General features: G+C 41.2%; 1 protein-coding gene across 1 annotated transcript in view; it reads right to left on the bottom strand.

The window, feature by feature from the left end:
* The window catches only part of FAM81B (family with sequence similarity 81 member B), a 56881-nt gene that overhangs the window by 33712 nt on the left and 1675 nt on the right, over positions 1-21494 (bottom strand). The window contains exons 2-3 of the mRNA XM_005899306.2: positions 20094-20158; positions 4447-4690 (exon numbers count right to left, since the gene is read on the bottom strand). Of these exons, the coding sequence (XP_005899368.2) occupies positions 4447-4690; positions 20094-20137 (288 nt within the window). The 5' untranslated portion in view covers positions 20138-20158. The remainder of the gene's footprint in view (positions 1-4446; positions 4691-20093; positions 20159-21494) is intronic.

Genomic DNA, 21494 nt, shown 5'->3' with positions numbered 1-21494 from the left:
AGGATGAGATGGCTGGATGGCATCACTGACTCCATGGACGTGAGTCTGATTGAACTCTGGGAGTTGGTGATGGACAGGGAGGCCTGGCATGCTGCGATTCATGGGGTCGCAAAGAGTCAGACACGACTGAGCGACTGATCTGATCTGATAAATAAAATTAAGATATAAACAACAAACTGAGAGAACATTTGTAACAAGTGTTACCGCCGGGGTTTCCATTGTGTGTTGCAATCAGTATACACCTATTCTTGAAAGCCAATTGCGTATGTATGTCTCTTCCCATCTATTTGTTTAGTAACATCAACTGGTTTTTAAAATAATTTTATTTATTTTTATTTCATTTTTGGCTATAGACAGGCTTTCTCTACTTGTGGCAAGCGGGGTGCTTCTCTCTGGCTTCTCATTGCAGTGCCTTTCTTGTTTTGCAGCACGGCTCTAGGGCTCGTGAGCTTCATAGGTGCAGCACGTGGGCTCACTAGTGGATCCTGGGCTTTAGAGCACAGGCTCAATTGTTGTGGTGCATGGGCTCGGTTGCTCCACGGCATGTGGGATCTTCCCAGTCAGGAGTCAAACACATGTCTCCTGAATTGGCTGGCATATTCTTTACCACTGAGCCACTAGGAAAGCTCCCATCAGTTGGTTTTTGAAATCAATCACAGTGAATGTATTTACACCATGGAAATAGGCAAACACTATAAACCAGGCATTTTATCCCCCAGAAAAAAACTGCTGATTTTTAAACATTTACCAAAGCATCCCTGCTTATTATTTTTAATAAAAAAACCCATAAATAACTGAAAAGCACTAAATCTGCAAACGATATTAACAGAATATCAGCAGAGAAAATGGAAACTGTTATAGTTGTTTTTAAAAGGTGAAAAAAAGAGAAAGATGTTATTTCTATCCCATCAAATCAGCAGTGATTAAAAACAGTAAATCTCAATGCTGGCAGAGGTGTAGTGAAAAAAGGTAATGGAAGCTAATGGAAGTCTTGTATAAGGCTGATGGAAGTATACATAGATACAAACATTCTGGAAACCAATTTGGCAATAAATGTCAAGAGTTTTTACAGTGTTCTTACCCCAGTAATTCCACTTCTAAAAACATATACAATAGAAATAATACAAATGTAGATACATTTATGTGCAAAGACATTTAAATATTAAGAGAATGAATAATCTAACCATGATTTATGCACCATACAAAGAACTTTTAATGACCTATGAAAGAGTTTATGATATAATTTTATATTAAAGGTATGCTTACAAACAATAGTCTGAGCTTCCTAAAGGGAATGCCTGGAAAGACCAGAGGCAGATGCATCTGGGTGCTTGTAGCAATTGTCATTTAGTGGTGAAATTATGAGAAATTTTTCCTAGGTTTTAAATTTATTTCCTAAACTTGCAAATAATTACAATGAATAAGTATTGCTTTTATTAATGTAACTTGGGGGAAAAAACACAATAAAGCCATGTTGTTCATGAAACTGTCTTTTCCTAAATTAAAAATAAATTGATTTTCAATCTTTAATGAGCTGCCAGCTTAAGAAAGAAATATTTTGACTTTAAAAGGGAATAAGCAACTGAACTGCTACAATTATGGTTGATTAAACAAATTTTTTTTCATTTCTTTTGAAAACCCAAGACAAACTTCTGATCACACTTGATTCTATCTTGCTGGCTGATTTAAAAATGGGCTGACTTACTAGGTTTTTAAAAAATATTTGAATAGCAACCATTTATCTAAATACTTATTACTTTATAGTCTTAGTTATTTACTAAAGGTAGTTTAGTAGTTTCTTCTTCATAATCTTTTAACTTCATATCTACAACATTTGTGCTGTGTGCTGTGCTAAATTGCTACAGTTGTATCTGACTCTTTGCCACCCCGTGGACTGCAGCATGCCAGGCTTCCCTGTCCTTCGCTATCTCCTGGAGCTTGCTCAAACTCATGTTTATTGAGTCAATGATGCCATCCAACCATTTCATCCTCTGTCATCCCCTTCTCCTCCTGCCTTCATTCTTACCCAGCATCAGGGTCTTTTCCAATGAGTCTACTCTTTGCATCAGATGGTCAAAGTATTTGGAGCTTCAGCATCAGTTCTTCCAGTGAATATTCAGGACTGATTTCCTTTAGAATTGACTGGTTTCATCTCCTTGCAGTCCAAGGGAATCTCAAGAGTATTTTCCAACACCACAGTTCAAGAGCATCAATTCTTTGGCTCTCAGCTTTCTTTATGGTCCAGTTCTTACAGCCATACGTGACTACTGGAAAAACTATAACTTTGACTATACAGACCTTTGTCGGCAAAGTAATGTCTGTACTTTTTAACACACTGTCTAGGTTTGTCATAGCTTTTCTTCCAAGAGCAAGCCCATTTACAACCTTTAAATATTTCCTAATTCAGTTTTCTGCACAATCAGACCAGTCCTTATCATTTTTCTTCTATATGCCAAACCCTTAACAGGACTGCAAATATTTTGAGATTTTATAGTATTTGGGAAAAAAGTATTGGCTTTGTCTTTTTTCAGAGATAGTCAAAGATAGGAAAATAAACTTTTAGCAAGATTTCTAGTATCTGGAAATGTTTTTCCCCTTAATGCTAAGAGTATTTTATTGGGATATAATTAATATGTATTAAAATATATAAATCAAAGCATATTTCTGGATAGATTTTGAAAAATATAATTGGCTATGTAACAACCACTGAAATAATAATATAGAACATTCTAGAAGCCTTTTGATATTTCTGAGAATGCTGTTATCTTTTCAATTACCTAGAAGTTTTGTCTCCTAAATTGACAGTCCTCATGGCTCAGATGGTAAAGCGCCTGCCTGCAATGCAGGATACTTGGGTTTGATCCCTGGGTCAAGAAGATCCCCCTGGAGAAGGAAATGGCAACCCACTCCAGTATTCTTGCCTGGAAAATTCCATGGACAGAGGAGCCTGGTGGGCTACAGTCCATGGAGTCGCAAAGAGTCAGACATGACAGAGACTTCACTTTCACTTTGACGCCTAAATTAGGATCTTCTTTTAGTGCCTGTGCTACGCTTGATTTTCCCATCATCTCAATGGCACTGAATCATGTATCTCTCCTTACTTTCATGACAGTTCATCGTGCCTGGAAACACCTCTGCCCACCTTGAGAAGTAACATTGCCTCTTTAGGCACTGCTGGCAATTCAGGATGTACTAAATATCAATAAAGTGCCTTTTAATGGCTCACCAAGATTTTTTAACTTTTCACACTCCCTCAAATGCATCATGGGGTCTACAGATAGAAAATATGTTAACAGATATCCTTAGGATTAAATACAAAGTCATGAGTAAGTCATTTCTGGGTCAATCTCATGGTTTTTGTCTAATCCACTATCTAATAGGAGAAAAGGGCATATATTGTGCGAGGGCATTGTTGTCAGTTCTCAAAATTCCACACATATAAGGCCAGAGTTTTTAAGTTTTTTCTCTGAAACTTGTGCCTGAAAGTTGCTATCTGAGATTCATCATTCTCACTGGTACCTTAAAAACTCTGAAAGATCTGTGGTAAGAATCTGCTCATCTTGGTTTAACACAATCATTTTCTCTTTTGATCAGAAATACTATTTTTCCTTTAATACCTTAAACATCATTCATTCATCCATCTGTTCAGGAAATATTGACAGATCACTGATGACCTCTCATACACTGTCATCAGTTTGATGTGGGATTTGGCAGTGAACAAAATGAAGTCTCTGCCCTCGCAGAGATTATATCTTAGGAGCAGAAACACAATAAGTAAGTTTAGAGCATGGTGGTTTGTGATAAGCACTATGGATAAAAATAGGGTGGGGTTTAAGGGAGATTGTGACTGTTGGCACGTCAAGGAAATGCTCTCTGACAAGGGACCTGATGGGAATGAAGAATACTTCACAGAATTGTCTAGGAGAAGATGATCCACCCAGAGTTCATAGCAAGTGCAAAGGCCCTGAGGCTGGAGCATGTTTGGGGTGTTCTAGGAAGTGCTGGGAGCACAGTGTAGCCAGAGTGAAGGAGAGAGGAGCAGGAGATGGGGGTCACAGAGATTTGGGGGGTCATATGTGATGTGTCTATGAACGAGCATCGCAACTACCTTATGAAAACCTCTATTTGAAACGATCACATTCATAGAATCTTAGAGAGTTAGACTAAAATAAGCACCTTAGCACAATGTCTGACATTTAATGTTAAACAATTGTCTTTGCTGTCACAAAGAGACATTCAACAATTTTTGAACAGAATTTCCTTCTACAGAAAGTAGAGGTTGAATGACATGAGGAGTTAAAATATTGACTGTTTCCCTCTGGGGTAACTAAATGGTAATCATTTAAGTTAAATAATAGGGACTCATTTCTCTAGTTGAAGACTGCCCCTGACGGCTGAGAATCTTTGTCAAGCAGTGGTGCCAAGACATGGGAAATAAAGAACTACCTCGATGTTCTGGCTGAGTTTTTTGACGATGCTGGTGATGGTCTGGATGTGGTTTTCCAGGAGCTTCCTGGCAAGCGACTCCTCCTTGCGAAAGCCGTGGGTCCCCTGAAGACAGGCAGAGATGTCCTCCTTGATGCGGAAGGCTTGCTCAAGGAGGAAAGCTATGGTGCGGTCCTGGTTGTTCAGTCTGTCTTCTAGCTGACTTCTCTGGGTGTTTGGAATGGCAGGAAGAAAAGAATGACCCCTGGTCCAGAAAAGGAAACAACACGGGGACTTTACAAGGGTGAGCTAGAGGAGCCAGAACCAGAACTCGCAGCTGCCCTTGTACGCCTGTATGTTCTCCCCCGAGAGGAGGAGTTTGGTAGGACTTTAAACCCTGCATGCTGAGAATCTTGGTTTATGCCTCATCTGAGAACTGGATCTGACTTAAGCCTTGATCTTGTGTCATCCATTTTTCATGTTTCTCAAGCAGGGATTGTTCTACATTTGACCCGCTATTCTAATAAGCCAAATTGGATCCACATAAATTTAATGCCTGATGATCCTATATTGAGAAGTGAGCTGCTTTCTAACTGCTGGGAGAAATGATAGGTCAAAGGCAAAGATTAATAAAAGAGTTAGAAGTTCAACAAAAAGTAAAAGAAAACAATGAATTAGAAAAGAAAAATATATACCTGTGATGGATTCATTTTGATATTTGGCAAAACTAATACAATTATGTAAAGTTTAAAAATAAAATAAAATAAAAAAAAAAAAAAGAAAAATACAAAGACTAGGGCTATTTAGTTATTAGGATAAAGAAACACATAAAATCCCAATAACTCCTACTGGCATGAGCAAATTACTCCTTCCCTTCACAGATAAACATTTTGGAGAACAAGTAACTTTTGTTGTGCATTTTTCTTTATTTAATTTTCTTTGCTTATTTTTGTGACCTAGTCTCTGTAGTCGTACCTTGTATCTTTTGCTTGAGCTCATTCTCTAGAAGCAAGTCACTAAGTTATACCTATATTCAAAGTGAGTGAAGATCCACCTCTTGACAAATGGAGCACCAGGAAACTTTAGGTCATTCAAAGACCACCACCCTGTCACAGTCATCCAGCTGGCTTCTTGGAAATAGAATGCTTCCAGAATGTCCTATATTTTGATTTGAGTGGCTGTTATATGGTTAACTGTATTTGTCAAAGTCCACTGAGATATAGACTTTGCATATTTTTAATGCGTATTAATTATACCCCAATAAAATACTCTTAATATTAAGGGGGGAAAGTTTCCAGATCCCTAGAAATCTTGCTAAGAGCTTCTTCTTCTATACATTAGTTTGTCCTCGATTAGCTCTGAAAAGAAGGCAAAGCCAAAACATTTTTCAAGTAATGTAAGATCTCACTGCATCTGCATGTTCCAGGGATGGGGAAGCAACTGCTCCTTCCAATGTTGCTTCTTTTCTAGGAGCAAGAGGAGAAGACCTGATGGGAAAAGTTATTCTGTAGGATAGGGGGTGGCTGATGATGGTTCTAGTCTGGCACTCACGCACACCCCGCCTCCCAAGCTCATTGGAGCTAACAAGACTTCATTGGTGAACAGGATTTGGCTGAAATCTTCAGGGAAAAATGAACCCACAAGCCAAAATATCACAACTTTGAGGAGCACAGGCTCAAAAAACCAATTAGCCAACAAATAAACAATCTACTAGATTATGTGCAGTGCTTAGTCTCAGTCATGTCCAAATCTTTGTGATCCCAGGGACTGCAACCTGCCAGGCTCCTCTGTCCATGGGAATTCTCCAGGCAAGAATATTGGAGTGGGTTGCCATGCCCTCCTCCAGGACTACTGGATTATAGATTCCTATAGAAGAGAATTACTAAGTTATATGCAATAAGAGGGCTTCCCTGGTAGCTCAGCTGGTAAAGAATCTGCCTGCAATGCAGGAGACCCAGGTTTGATTCCTAGGCTGGGAAGATCCCCTGGAGAAGGGAATGGCTACCCACTCCAGTATTCTGGCCTGGAGAATTCCATGGATAGAGGAGCCTGGCGGGCTACAGTCCATGGGGTCACAGAGTCAGACACAACTGAGTGACTTTCACTTTCACACAATAAGAAATTGTTTTTAAAAAGTGAATAAAAATATTAGAAGTGAAGATATGGGAAGATATTGGCAAAATGAAAAAAAAAGAAAAGAAAAACAAGTAGAAATATTAGACATGAAAATAGTTAAAGAAACAAAAAAGGTGGGATAACTATGACAGACAGGAGATAGCTGAAGAATGAATTAGTGCTTTGGGAGAGAAGACTGAGAACATCTACCAGACAGGCATAGGAGTAGTCATACAACTCAGAAGTGTGAAGAGTCAGAATGAAAATCTCTTGTCTGTCTCCAAAATCAAATGTTAACCTCTACTCCCATACATTCCTGTCATTCTAAGAGAGAAAAAACAGAAGCAGAGGACACACCTTAATTAATGCTCCTGATGTGGCCTGACAGAGTGACAACAGAACCGACACACAGGAGGGTCCTCAGGCTTCATGTCCTCTCTCTCTATAGTTCTTTCTTCTTCTCTCTGTCACGGCCGCTATTATCCTCTACTTTTGCCTCCTTGTCTTCCACACAACGGCTAAGAGTAGTCATTGTAAAATGTGAAGATAGAGCTTGCCTCCTGAAAACCCTCTGAAGGCTCATCCGTTCTCTGGAAATAAAATCTTTTTTCTCCTTCCCAGCCTCATCTCCTCCTGCTCTTCCCTCTGCTCACCCTCACTCAACGACGCAGGCCTTCTTTCTGTTCCTCAGGCATGCCAGGCAGTTCCCAGCTAAGAGCCTTGGCACTTGCTATTCCTTCCGCTGGGAAAGCTCTTCCCTACAGTATCTTCATGGCTGCCTGCTCCCCATTCTTTAGGCATCAGCTTCAGCACCCCCTCCTCAGAAAAACCTCCCACTCAGTCACTTTCGATTGTAGTAGCCCATTTCGTCTTCTTCATAACATCTGTCATTATTACCTTGACATCATCTAATTCACTTGTTTGTGTGTATTTTCTGCCCTACATCACAAGACTGGAAGTTCCCTCAAGGTAGGCACTTTGTCTGACTTGTTCTCCACAGTGTCCCCAATGCTGAGAAGAGTGCCTGACACATAGCAGGTGGCCAATAAACTATTCGTTGACTGACTGGTCGCTCTAGCTGGACTGTTTCCTTAAGGCCCCGTTGTTAGAAAATTGGAGGAAAAAAAATGGTTCCACAAAGCTGCAAGCTGTCAGAGCCTCAAGGTGTACAGTTTGCTTTCCCGAGCAGTATGAAATATTTAACGTTGGTCTGGCTGAGATTCATCTCTCCTATCACCTGCACATCTGAAGAGCAGAGACGATTTAGCTAAGGGTTTCATCAGTCAGATTCCATCCAGCACTCATTTGGCTCAAAAAATGTTTTTCTGGAAAATTACCAGATGGGACCTCGTACATAGAAAGCCCATTCCTTTAAACCCCCGCCGAGCTGACAGTGCTGCCCTGGCTGGGACTGATGAGTCACAGGCAGAGGAGAAGGGGATGTCAGGCCCTGTGGACAGTGACACACAGCCTAGCGGTGGACTGCAGCTCTAGTCCTTGTTTTCCTTGAGCTGGGGCTTCTTTCTGTTCTCCTGACAACCTGCAGCCTGGATTTGCCAGTGAAAGAGTATTTCATCCCCGTTCTTCTGTTCTGGGCTTCCCTGGTGGCTCAGCTGGTAAAGAATCCACCTGCAATGCGGGAGACCTGGGTTTGATCCCTGGGTTGGGAAGATCCTCTGGAGAAGGGAAAGGCTACCCACTCCTGTATTCTGGCCTGGAGAATTCCCTGGACTGTATAGTCCATGGGGCTTCTATATAGACTTTTGTAAATCATGCTGCATTCCCATCAACGTTTAGATTTTGTTTTCTCTTAGATATTCTCAGTATGGCAGACACTGTTGGTTACCTTCCTAATAGCCATCCCTGCTTCTGCCTGATTTGGTTCATCCTCCTGTCCCCTAGGTCCTTCAGGGCGGGTCGGGGCAGGGCACAAGCTAATCTTGGTGGTCCCATTATTCTGGGCTGAGATGCCATTGGTTTAGGGAGGACCACATGAAGCACTACTGGCCAGTGAAATGCAAGGGGAAGCCTACTGTAGGGTTTCTGAGTAAGGTTGCTTGCCTTTAAGAAGAGATTATCCTAAAAGATCATGTCCAGTTCTTTGCAATCCCATGGACTGCAGCCCACCAGGTTCCTCTGTCCTTGGAATTCTCCAGGCAAGAGTACTGGAGTGGTTGCCATTTCCTTCTCCAAGGAATTTTCCCAACCCTAGGATCAAACCCGGGTCTCTTGCACTGCAGGCAGATTCTTTACCAACTGAGCTACTAGGGAAGCCCTTAAGAAGAGATTCCCAGAAAGAAACTTCCCTTTTCTTTCCTGGATGTTGTCATGTCTGTGTGTGATGCCTGGAACTGCTAAAGCCATCTTGTGATCATGAGGGGAAAAAGGATAGCTGGGAAGAAGGACTGAAAACACTTGAGTACTTGATGATGATATTAGGCCTCCAAATTAACAGAATTCTAGATTTTTAATGTGAACTAATCAATGTCCTTACATATAAGCCATTTTGGTTGGAGTTTTAATGTGTAGCTGAAAGCACTATCTCTATATCTAGTAACTTACCAGTAAAAATGTCAATTGAAATAGAAATATGTCAGTCAATATTACTAAATGTCTACTCTGGTCCATGTATAATAAATAAAGGTTCTGTTCCTCAAGGAACTTAGTCCGATTCAGTATTTCTTACAAAGAAACTTTTTACAGGGGTTGGGAAGGAAAGGAAGGTGCTAAAATGAAGATTCCTTGGCACCACTATAGACCTATTCATTCATAATTTTGATGGTGAGGGGAAGAACAAGAATATGGATTTTAGGGACTTCCCTGGTGGTCCAGTGGTTAAGACTCCATGCTTCCGTCACAGGGGATTTAGGTTTGATCCCTGGTCAGGGAACTAACATCCCACATGCGTCAAGGCACAGACAAAAAAATAGAAATAAAGAATGAAGCCACTATAGCTTAAAAACTTTAAAAAGAATTTGTATTTTAAATAAACACTTAGATGAATATATTCTAATGACTGAGCATCGCTGATTTATTTAAGACTCGTCCGGTGGGCAGTGAGACCAGTGCTTCTAACTGCGCTACAGTCCAGGCTCACCAGGGGCCTGCGTGCCCTCACTCTTTGGATGTACTGGCAGCTGGTGTCAGGGGTGTCTCCAGAAAGGGCATTCTATCCACAGGATTATATCTGAGGAAACAGACCTAAGACAGGAGAGGCACCAGCGGAACAGGGCTGCCACCTCTGCTCAGATGCCAGTCTGCGGTCCTGCCTTCAGGATTGGCCTCAATATTGTTGCTCTTTGGTGCCTGGAGGGAAGCCTTGCAGGGCAGCACCGGCGCTATGTGAAAGTGCTTGCCTGCAGCCATGGAACTGTTAAGTGGCATATAAATGATGAACTGTAGTTACTTGTTTTCTTTTGATTCTTAATATTTATTTTTAAAGCTTATTTTATGGTTTAGTGGAGAATGTTCCTTTTTGAAATTTCTTTTCATGCCTGAGATATAGTAAATCTCATACTATGAGATAATTGCCGGGAGCCAGCATATTGCATATTGAGTGCATATTGCGTATTCAGTGCAGCACTTTCCACAGCATCATCTTTCAGGGTTTGGAATAGCTCAACTAGAATTCTATCACTGCTGGGAGCCAGCATGAGGCACTCCGCCCGTGGCAAAGGTCATGAGGAAGGAGGCTCGGCATACGCAAAGGCGGGATCGAGCCTCAGGAGTCCCCCTGGAAATTCTCGGGCATCTACCCCCAAAACCAGAGTCTGCCTACTTTCTGCTTTGTGCTTTCACCTACACCTCTGACTTTACCAGGGGCTGTCCCCCACTACCTCTCTCTGAAAAAAGAGTTAGCTTACAGGTCCAGTTAATAATTCCTGGGTGTGACAGTGTTTCAACCTACAAACTCCTTTGGAAATCCTCTAGCCTGCCTGAATAGGTTTTTCCGGCCACATGTGATTGTTCAGAGCCTCCCAACTGTGAGAGGCAGGAGATGTTCTAAACTGTCTAAACACAGATTCCTTTGAGTAGTTAAAAGATTGATTAGAAATTGTATTGGTGAAGGGTTTTTCACTTATTGGGCCAATGTTTGCTGCTAAGTCTCCATACTCCTTACCTACGGTGTCCTTGGCAGTGTATTGATTGATATAATGGGTGTATAGAAATGTAAGTAGTAGCCTCAATGTTTGTAACCTTGGACCCTTGAGTTAATTCTTTTCTTGATTGAGCCCACCTCACCTTTGCCCTATAGGAATGCAGCTTTGTCCAATGCTTTTTTGGAGGCTGGTGCCTGACTTTGGAATAATCACCTTTAGAGAAAAATAAGTTTCTTAAAATTTTAACAGGCCTCCTGGCCAGAAGATGATGTAAATCACCTGAACTTTTGCATATGATAAGTTTGAAAGCCTGCCTTCGATTAGGACCAGGAATTGCTGTCCTTGCATGACTCCACCCCTTCCCCCATTATCCTCTATGCACAACTTAAGGTATAAAAACTACTTTGGAAAATAAAGTGCGGGCCTTGTTCACCGAAACTTAGTCTCCCCAAGTCTCTCTCTCTCAAATTCTGGCTGAGTCTCCATCTGGAGCGCGGAACCCGCCATGCTTGCTAATTATGCCTGGGCTTCTAAGATCCAACCGGGGAGGCCTCAGTGTCTCCTCTCCTTCGGGAGAACGGAAGGACGCCTGAGGCCTACGTAAGTGGTGCAAACTTCTTGTGTTGAAGTTTTATTGGTCTCCCGCGTAAACCAAGCTACTCAGCCTCTTTTCTCCACTGAATTTTCCTACTGAGCTATCTGCATTCTATTACTCTTTATATCCTTAATTAACGTTTAATTAAGCAATTGTTTCCTTATCCTCGCCTACGCCGTCTCTCCTTCGAATACCCTGGATCAGCCGGGGCTGGACCCTGGCAGATAATCATTTGTTAATGATGTTTAATGGGCTTCCCTGGTGGCTCAGAGGGTAAAGCATCTACTTGCAATGTGGGAGACCTGGGTTTGATCCCTGGGTTGGGAAGATCCCCTGGAGAAGGAAATGGCAACCTGAAACACCAAATGATGCTCTGTTTAGCTCTACTTGTGTGATCCCTATCAGATAAAGAGAGCTTAAATATATATATTTCCTATTTTTCTGCCATAAGGAAAGAGAATATTGCTTTCCAAATGACTTTCATAAACCAATGACTGGAGTAACATCCAACACATGAACATTCTGTCTTCTGAGAGAGATTCCTGGTAACACTGTTGTTCAGAACATCAGATCATCCGAAAGTTTAAAAACTGAGGCTTTTCACTAGTAACAAGATGTGGTTACCCTGAATTTGAAAAATTCACTGCTTTATTAGTATATCATATCAGTGAGACTTGTGTATCTAAATTTAACTGTGAAAGGAAAGATAGAACTGAATATTCCATACTAGCACAGATGGAGTTACTAACCACAGGAGGAAGTATTCCTAGGGGGCCTTTTCAGAGGGATACTTGGACTTTACATAAATCATTGATTATGTAGCTGACAACTGAGTCTGAACAGATTTTCCGCAAACTCTGAGTTCTGTTTCTCTACGGTTCAGTGTGACTTACACCAGCTGTGCTGTTGCTGGCAGATGCATCGGTACAGAGTGACTTTCATGTCTCTGCCTGTTCTGTTCTTGTGACTAGAGCACTAAATTTACTTAGGAGACTTGGAAAACCATTTCAGCAACCTGTAACATTCAAGAGACAAAAATTGGAAAATTGAAACTCCTTTCTAGAACACAAAGGGGCATAGCTGAAGAGAATTTTCATTTCTGTGAGATTTATTCTATGACTGGTTACATTCTCAGTGCATATAGTCTGGCAAACAATAGTGAAATAAAGGGACATTTCAGAGAATACTTTGCTGCGTCACAAAAATAATCCATGAGTATGTGCGTGGAGTGATGGGATTGAGAATGTATTTTCTATCATTTCCCGGTTGCTTGTTCCTAACCTTTGCCCTGTCAGATGATTTTGGAGGCTCTAGAAGTCTCCTTTGCTGAGTTTTACACACAGGGCTGAAAGCTGGAGGTGTGTGAGGGAGGCAATTTCAATTTTAAATCATCCATAACAGGAAGAAGTGGCCCAGTGGGGTTGGGTCAACCCTGGCCTGTATGGAGGAACCAGGAAAGGAAGGGACTCTAAACAGTGATGCCTCTGAGAAAAGGCTGGAGAAAGAGACTGGCTGTGGACTTTTCCCAGATTCAAGTTACTAGTATGAGGCAAACTCCCTGTGTTCAATAACATTTTCAGTAAAATTACAGACTTCGTAATGTACTTGTTGTGATTGGCTTTCTGGTGGAGACATTCAGGCGGTCAGGTGTCCCTGAGTCTCTGTGTGGATGGGGGCTTGGTGGACATCTGAGTGACCCAGGGAAATACATGGACTGCAGCAGTGAGTTGTTTTGATGGTACCTGGAGTTCTTACAGCGTTTTGTAGTGCTCTTGAAACCCTGACCCACATTACCTTGCTACTGTTGGGATTTGTGTGTTATTTATGGGAGTCCCCAGGGGAAATAAGACTCTATGTGAAGAGGGAAGACTGGGGGTTCAAGTTCTGCTTCTGCCACTTAATATCCTTCACCCCTAATAAGCAGTCCAGAAGAGAAGCCCTTTATTTGTCCTATGGAGATAACTCCTGCCCTCCTGAGTTGGCTGAAGTTGATCAATTTACCTAATGTATCTAAAGTGAAAGTCACTTAGTTGTGTCCGACTCTTTGCGACCCCATGGACTGTATAGTCCGTGGAATTCTCCAGGCCAGAATACTGGAGTGGGTAAGCCTTTCCCTTCTCCAGGGGATCAACCCAGCCCAGGGATTGAACCCAGGTCTCCCACACTGCAGGCGAATTCTTTACCAGCTAAGCCACAGGGGAGCCCAAGAATACTGGAGGGGGTAGCCTATCCCTTCTCCAGCAGATCTTCCTGGTTTGATCTTCAGGAATCGAACCAGAGTCTCCTGCATTGCAGGTGGATTTTTTACCAACTGAGCTATGAGGGAAGCCCTAATGTATCTAAAGTGCTTTGTAATGTCAACAAGGGTCACACATGTGTGTTCTTATTTTGATAATTATTAATGATTAGATGGTGTTATGGGAAAAGATATGTTGATGTTCTAACCCCTAGCACCACAGAACATGACCTTGAAGGTCATGGCACATGTGACTAGTCACACTCACGGGGGTTGGTGGGTGCCTAAGGCAGTTTGACTGATGTCTTTATAAGAAGACAGCCGTGTGAAGGCAGAGACACCAGGAGGAGACCGTGTGAAGACGGAGGCAGAGACTGGAGCCGCGCATCAAGGGGCACCAGGGATTGCTGGCTGTCACCAGAAGCTGAGAGAGATGAATTTCTCTCAGAACAGTCTCCCCAGAGCCCTTAGAAGGAATCAACCTGCCATGCCTTGATTTCATACTTCTAACTCCTGGAATTGTGAGGCTAAACGTCTGCTGTTTGTGGTACGGTGTTGTTGCAGCCCTAGGAATCTGATACAAATGCTAAATTATTTGAGGGGAGTTTCTAGCCCAAGAGAAATGTAAGGAATTCATTATCACATGGTTTGATGTCTCCATAATGCTTATAGTCAACAGAGCACTTTCACAAACATCCATTCATCTCATCCCTGTAACAAGTCCTTGGTATAAGTAAAATTTTTCTTAGTTTAGGTGGAAAATAAAGCTTGAAGATTATCAGTAATCCAGCCAAGAAATATCAGCCTGCCCCTTTGACTCTCTTACCTACATCACAGCAGCTTTATTTAGACCAATTAGTACTTCTCCCTGTTATATTTATATATATATATAATTTATATATATAAATTATATATTTATATAAATCCCTGAGTTATTCTCAGAGATAAGATATATTTATTCCTCTGAAATATAAATATACATGTATATATATACTCAAGATAAATATATGTATTTGTAGATATAAAGCTATATATATATTTAACTGGCATACATATTTACACATGTATATTCTTCATGTATAAGTATACAGTCAAGATATATATGTTTCTATATGTTATATATAGCTTGCATATGTATAATTATATTCTCTGCATATATATATGTATATATATATATATATATTTAGCTTGCTTCCAACATTATGTAATTTTTCACCCCAGTTATATTTCCTGTGCTTGGCTCACATCTCTCCTTGGAGTCCTAAGGATCCTCTCTGTGGTCCAGGGGTTGGAGGAGCATGCTCTCTGCTCTAGAGAACCGAGGCTGGCCTTTGTCTGACTTCAGCTCAGTTCTCACACTAGCTTTTGGGTGTAGGGAGAATTCAGGGAGCCTCCTGGGATGGGAGGGAGTGAGCTTCGTGTGGGCAGTTCTGCCTTGATTGACATGGGAGTGTTGTGGGTAATGCCTATTTCCTGTGGCTGCTTCCACCTGTAGCCAGAGTCTTGCCCATTATGGGGGTTGAGGGTGCTCATGGAGATGATGCCAGAGAGAGAATAAAATACTGCACTGTGGCTGACAGCAGTGCCTCCCAGGCTCAGCTAAGATGTGAATCCAGGCTGCTGAAACCCCATGGGTGGACACCGTGGAGGAAGATCAGATATAGCTTCATACACATCTTCCACACTGCAAGGGATGGACTGGAGACAAAGATATCCCAGGATTCTAGGATGTCCCAGGGTGTGTGTGTGTTGAAAAGATAGCCAGCAGAGGGTGTGGATAGCCAAGTGGTTAGGGAAATAGGCTTTGAGATCATGGAGACACAGATTTCTGTGTTTGAATCTTGGTCTGTTGTTGCATTGTGTGACCGTGGGCAAGTACTTGACTCCTCTGAACCCCAGTGACTTCATCTTTAAAAAAGCAACACTCTCCACATCTTGGAGTTACTGTGAAGATTGAATGAGATAATTAACACAGAATGAGACCCAGAAGCTTACTCTGGTGGCTCAGACGGTAAAGCGTCTGTCTGCCCACAATGAGGAAGACCCAGTTTCGATCCCTAGGTCAGGAAGATACCCTGGAGAAGGAAATGGCAACCCACTCCAGTATTCTTGCCTGGAAAATTCCATGGATGGAGGAGCGTGGCAGGCTACAGTCCATGGGGTCACAAAGGGTCGGACATGACTGAGTGACTTCACTTAAGAGCCGGAAACGTTAACACTGCATATGGTCAGTGGGGCCAAAGACCTGTGCAGGGTGGGAGGGTTCTGCCAGGTAATAAACAACTTGCTCACAACCCAGAGTGCCCTGTATATCTTTTTTTCGTAAGCTATGCAGACTATTTTGAGCTTTCTCACCTGAGAGCTGCTGCTGCTACTGCTAAGTCGTGTCCGACTCTGTGCGACCCCATAGATGGCAGCCCACCAGGCTCCCCTGTCCCTGGGATCCTCCAGGCAAGAACACTGGAGTGGGTTGCCATTTCCTTCTCCAATGCATGAAAGTGAAAAGTGAAAGTGAAGTCGCTCAGTCGTGTCCGACTCTTCGCGACCCCATGGACTGCAGTGCACCAGGCTCCTTAGTCCATGGGATTTTCCAGGCAAAAGTACTGGAGTGGGGTACCATTGCCTTCTCCCACCTGAGAGCTAGTTGCCCTCAAAGATGGATATGATACTGCCAAATAAAACCCAAGAGATCTGCAACCTAACATGACCTATCCCATGAAACACTCAGTCAACAGTGTTTTTTGTCTTCCTTTCTTGTGTATCCTAATGTGAAATATCTGCCTTTGCGTGGCAATGAGAGTGATGCATCATGGTATAATAAAATGTCTGCCACAGTCCTAGGAAGAAGCGTTGAACACGACTATATTCCAGGCCCTGAATGTCCTATTCGACTTACAAGTAGAGCTCATTAATCATTTATTATTTTGCCCATTTGGCTCACTTAGAGTTTTATGTATCCAAATTTTAAATACCATTCTTTGGCTGTCACCCAGATCTCCATCATCCCCAAATGTACTCCTGAGAGCATCTCTGAGATACATATTGGCTATAGCTCAGCCTGGACAACTCCTCAGTACAAAACAACTTCATTTCTTTGGGCCAGAGAGCATCACAGTTCAGGTTTATAGCCCCTCCTTTTTACTCCAGTCCTCTCTGCCCCTGTGCTGTTCTGACACACCACAGGAGAGTTCCACCTTAGCAAATTTGCTTCCCCTGTATGTGCATGTGGCCCACTCCCTCATCTCCTGGTTTTTGCTCAAATGCTAACTTCTCACAAGGCCTCCCCTGGGCAGATGATCTAACAGTGTGAATCTGTTCCTCTTCCTAGAACAAATGTTCCGTGAGGGCAGGGTCTTTGTTCTGTTCTGTTCACTGAAGACTGTTCAAGGGCCTGGCATGTAGTATATAGTCAGTAAATATATATAATCAGTAAATATTTGCTAGGTGAATAAATGGCTATAACCAGTTTTTGAAGACCAGGAACCTAAGGGATAGAAGAGACCTTAAGAGTAATTTGATTTTGTGGCGAGATACCCATTTGTTTTTTTCAGGAGATTCAATTGAAGAAAATGAAAAAGTAATTTATGAGCAGAATTTGTTTTCCACTCCAAATGAAATCCTGTGGGGGAATAATGTATGCTCTTAAATCTTAACCACTTACTTCATTACATAAAAGAGTGCTTAGGAGTGTAACTTGTGGGCAGAGTTGAGAAACAGCAAATAGTGGTAACTCTAATCTGCATTCTAGAAATGAATTCTGAATCTTACCTAGAACTGAGACAGCCCTTGGGACTCAGGCACTTAAAACCCCACCCCATTTTATGGAGGAGGCAGAGACTGCCTGGAGAAAAGACATTTTCATTTTCTTAAGGTCACATAGCTGATTACTGGCAGATTCAAGAGTTGGTGCCTAGCCACCATGCAGTGCTCCTTCTACCAGCAGAAGAAAAAGGAAAAAGGTGTTGGTGCTTCTCTGCTTAATTAAACTTAAATGAGCGCTGACTGCACTATCATGAAATCAGTGGATGTCTGTTCGTTGCAAATCTATAAACACATGGGGAAATCAGAATTATTTACTGCCTTTAATAGAATGTCACCATACTTGTCCTAGAAATGATTGCAAGCATTCCGCCTCCCCCTGCTACATGGATTATTAATACGACCTAACATTTAGCAAGCACTAATAGTGTGTGGGTGTTGCTCCAACTGCCTGAGGCTGAGAAGAGCCGTGTACACGCTAGGGCTGTCTGCCTTTTTAATGTGCTTATCTGTAGCCAAACTCTGTTCATAGAATAGGTATTTATCCCTCTTGCTGCTGGATTTTTTTTTTTTACTCTTTTCAGTTGTTTTTATTATTTGTTTTTAGTATTACCTATAAATATGCCCACATAGATTTATAAGGCAGAGCCTCTGAGAATATGTAATATATATTCAGACTGTTTAATGAGTTTTGTACTTGTGTGAATACTCTGCTTCCATATCAATACATTTGTTACCACTCAATGCATACTATCACTTGAAGGAGGAAGTTATTTTAAAAGTTGTGTTTATGTTTATTTTGTTGGATTCGTTATGTCTATTTAAAACATCCAACTGATGATTGAAATGCCCAAATGCCATTTTGCTTTTCCAGTTAATCAGAAATCTGCTGCTCTAAGCAGAGCCCTAAAGATTCAATTGCTCCATCATCATTCTCCATTACTTTTGTCAACTATAGCTCTGTAGGAATTGAAATTCAATGCATCATGATAGGCTGTTGAGGGTCCCTGCCTTTAGGGAGTTTGCAGTCTTCTCTGGGAGGTTAGAGGAGAGAGACTGAAAGAAGACCAGCCATCTCAGGTGGTAGATAGAAGGCTCTTCATATATGACTTAGACAGCAAGAGAAGGGATGTGGGGGAGATCAAGGTAGAAATGAATCCTGAGGTCATCATGCTTTGGCTTTGAATCATTGAATCCATCTTCCCCTTTGTTTCAATTTTGCTTTCTCTGGAATCCAGGAAATGGCAAAAATTTCTTTGGATTTCTTTTTAAGTTTGTTGCCATCTTCCAGGGATTTTCTCTCATCTTCTATGATGTAAGTCACCAGCCCGAGCTAACGAAATGCACTTGGCTTCACATTGGAATTTGACAGAAGAATGATTTCTATTCTCTATTTGTCATGTGGAGAGTCAGATGGGAATAGGTCTCTGTGTTCTCCTTGGCAAGGTTAGCTAATACAGCCAATATGATCATTATTTTGTGCATGCCACCTTCATTGTCCTTAACGAAGAAAAAATGCCATCTATCCATGTGTCTTATTTTTAAACATTAAAAAAAAAACACCCTTTCCTCTTGTTTGGTTTAATTTTCTCTAAATTATATCCTCATCATCCCATAAACAAATATGAATTAGGGGTAGCATGAAAAGAAGGGCTAAAAACTGTGCTTAATCTACTTGGAATACGTTAAATTGACTAAGAAACAGGGAAATTCTTAATGGTGAACATTCTGGAATATTTGTGGCATGCATGCATGCTCAGTCACGTCCAACTCTTTGCAGCCCCATGGACTGTAGCCTACCAGGCTCCTCTGTCCATGGAATTTTCCAGGCAAGGATACTGGAGTGGGTTGCCATTTCCTCCTCCAGGGGATCTTCCCTATCCAAGGATCGAACCCATGTCTCTTGCATCTCCTGCATTGGCAGGTGGGTTCTTTACTACTGTGGCACCTGGGAAGCCACTGTAATATTAGTGATTTTTAAGGTTTTATTGGCTTCATGGTTAAAAGTAGTTTTAAAAAGAAAATCCAGTATTTTTACTTTTCGTTTGGAATCATTTAATTTGTTTGATCATTTCTTCCCCCCTGTGGTCATGATGTATATTTTAGGATCAGAATTATCTTAAGGGTACAGTGAGTGGGTCTTAGAGTTTCTAGTTCAACCTCTTTATTTGGCAAATGAGAGAACAAGCCCAGAGACACAGGGGACTAAGCATGAGGTCATGCAGAAAATTATTGGAAGGCCTGATGCTAAATCCCAAGTGTCCTGAGAACTTTAATGGGGACATCAGATCACATGCCTCTGTGACACACTCAAATGGAAACTCAAACTAATATGCATTGTCCTGTGATCCTGACTTGTCCAAACTAAGATTGTTTGGACAATGTGCATGTATTAATTGCATATTTCCAAGTCCCCGGAGTTGCTGCTCTCTGTAGACCTTCCCTGGATAAGATTCAGGTGTGGTACTGTACACAGCAGAAACAAAACGTTCTGATGATTGATTTAATATATTTCAACATTTCCTGAGTTTTTATCTTGAAATGTTAACATATTCATTTGATTTATTTTGAAAGTCACGGTTAAGTATATCTTATCTTGTCATATGTCTTTCATTGCCTATGTTGTGTTATTTTATTTATAAATCTATATGAAACTGTAGGGGCTATTTAAAGAGGAAGCAGTAAAATTGGCACGTTTTGGCAATCAGAGAGGAATAAGGGATGTTTGCTTTCCTGACATGGTTTAATGTGGTCCTTCTGAAAGAAGAGAACTAGTTTAGATAAACTCAAAGATCTCATTCAGGCCCTTTAATTTCTAATGTAATCATCACCCATAGTTAAAACTGTTGTAATTCAGACTTACTTGTCAACATATTCAACTAGATCTGTAGAATTCTTGGTTGACATTATGGCCGGAGAAAATCTTACCTGAAACAAAGGTCATGGGTTTAAAATGTATTGTTAGCTACTTTACAGGGAAATCTTATCCATCTTATGATGTCTTAATTTAAAACAAAATCAATGCTATAGGCCACAGATCATTAGCTCAGTTAATCTTGCACATGCCCCATTTGTACCGCTAGAGGCTAAAACCCAAATCAAGTTCTGGGAAAAATTCTGGACAGTTGCATTTCATATATTTGGTACCATAGTCAAGAAAAACTTTCTGGAAAAGTCAAAACCATAGATTGTTCTTAGATGGTATTTTAATGAAATAGCAAACGATTATTGGCTGGGTTACTAAAGATGTCTTCACAGAGTGAATTATTCCTGACCTGGTAAATTCCAATGGGAATCAGCTAATTTTAAAAGACAAAGCCAAAATCTAGAAAACTTGCCTATTCAGATAATTTTGTTTTCTAAGAAATCTGTCAGAGTCTTATAGTCAATGAGAAATAAAAGTATAGAGCACAGATTTGTACATAATTTCTAATGTTAAACATAATTGGCTGTATGGACACCACTAATTCAATAAAATGATACTAGAAACTTCTACTTGCATGAAAATTCATTTAATTTTGTAGCATTTCTAGGAGGAAAGAGGTTACCAAATGTACTTACTATTTTGCTTATATTGAAAATGTTTTAAATATTAATGTTCTTTTATTTTTTAAAATTAAAAGAAAAAATTTACCGTCATTTTAATAGCCTGTCACTGAGCTGGATTCAATCTGGAGAGTATGAGTTGTATTCCAGTTAAAAACTTAAATAAAATATGTTCCTAGGGTATTTTTTCTTGGTTTATGTTATTAATGACTGGAATGGTGAGTAGAGTATGTTAAAACCCATGACAGAAATCATTCCTTTTGCAAATGCCTTAAGAATGACCACATCTTACTTCTTAATTTAGGGCTAAAGAAACGTATTTGAAAACCTCTCTCCTCCAACAAAACTTAAAAAAAAAAAGAAAGGTATATTTGTTTTCAAGGAGGCTAATACAGAACGCCTGACAACAGGCTCTCCTGGCCAGCCCACTCAGTGGAAGGAACCAGAAAAAGCTTGAGGCTGTGCGGATGGAGCCAGTGAGCCATTTAACTGTGCTTCAGGCCCTCTCTGCCCAATGTTGAGTGGAGTTTGCCATGAGTCTGGTGCTCCAAAGCCAGGTCTTCGCCAGAGAATGGACTTATTATACTAATACCCTGAGCACACAGATGTCTGTGGTATGGGAACCATCCCAGCTCCTTAGAGAATGGGACTGGTCTTCTGCCCTGGTTTGTGTTTTCACTCTGGATTCTGGCTGGAACAGTGCTGTGCCATGGGCTCC

This window comes from Bos mutus, chromosome 7 (assembly GCF_027580195.1).
Source record: "Bos mutus isolate GX-2022 chromosome 7, NWIPB_WYAK_1.1, whole genome shotgun sequence".
NCBI lineage: Eukaryota > Metazoa > Chordata > Mammalia > Artiodactyla > Bovidae > Bos > Bos mutus.
The sequence above is the reverse complement of the archived record's forward strand: the minus strand, read 5'-3'. Positions and strand labels throughout refer to the sequence as shown.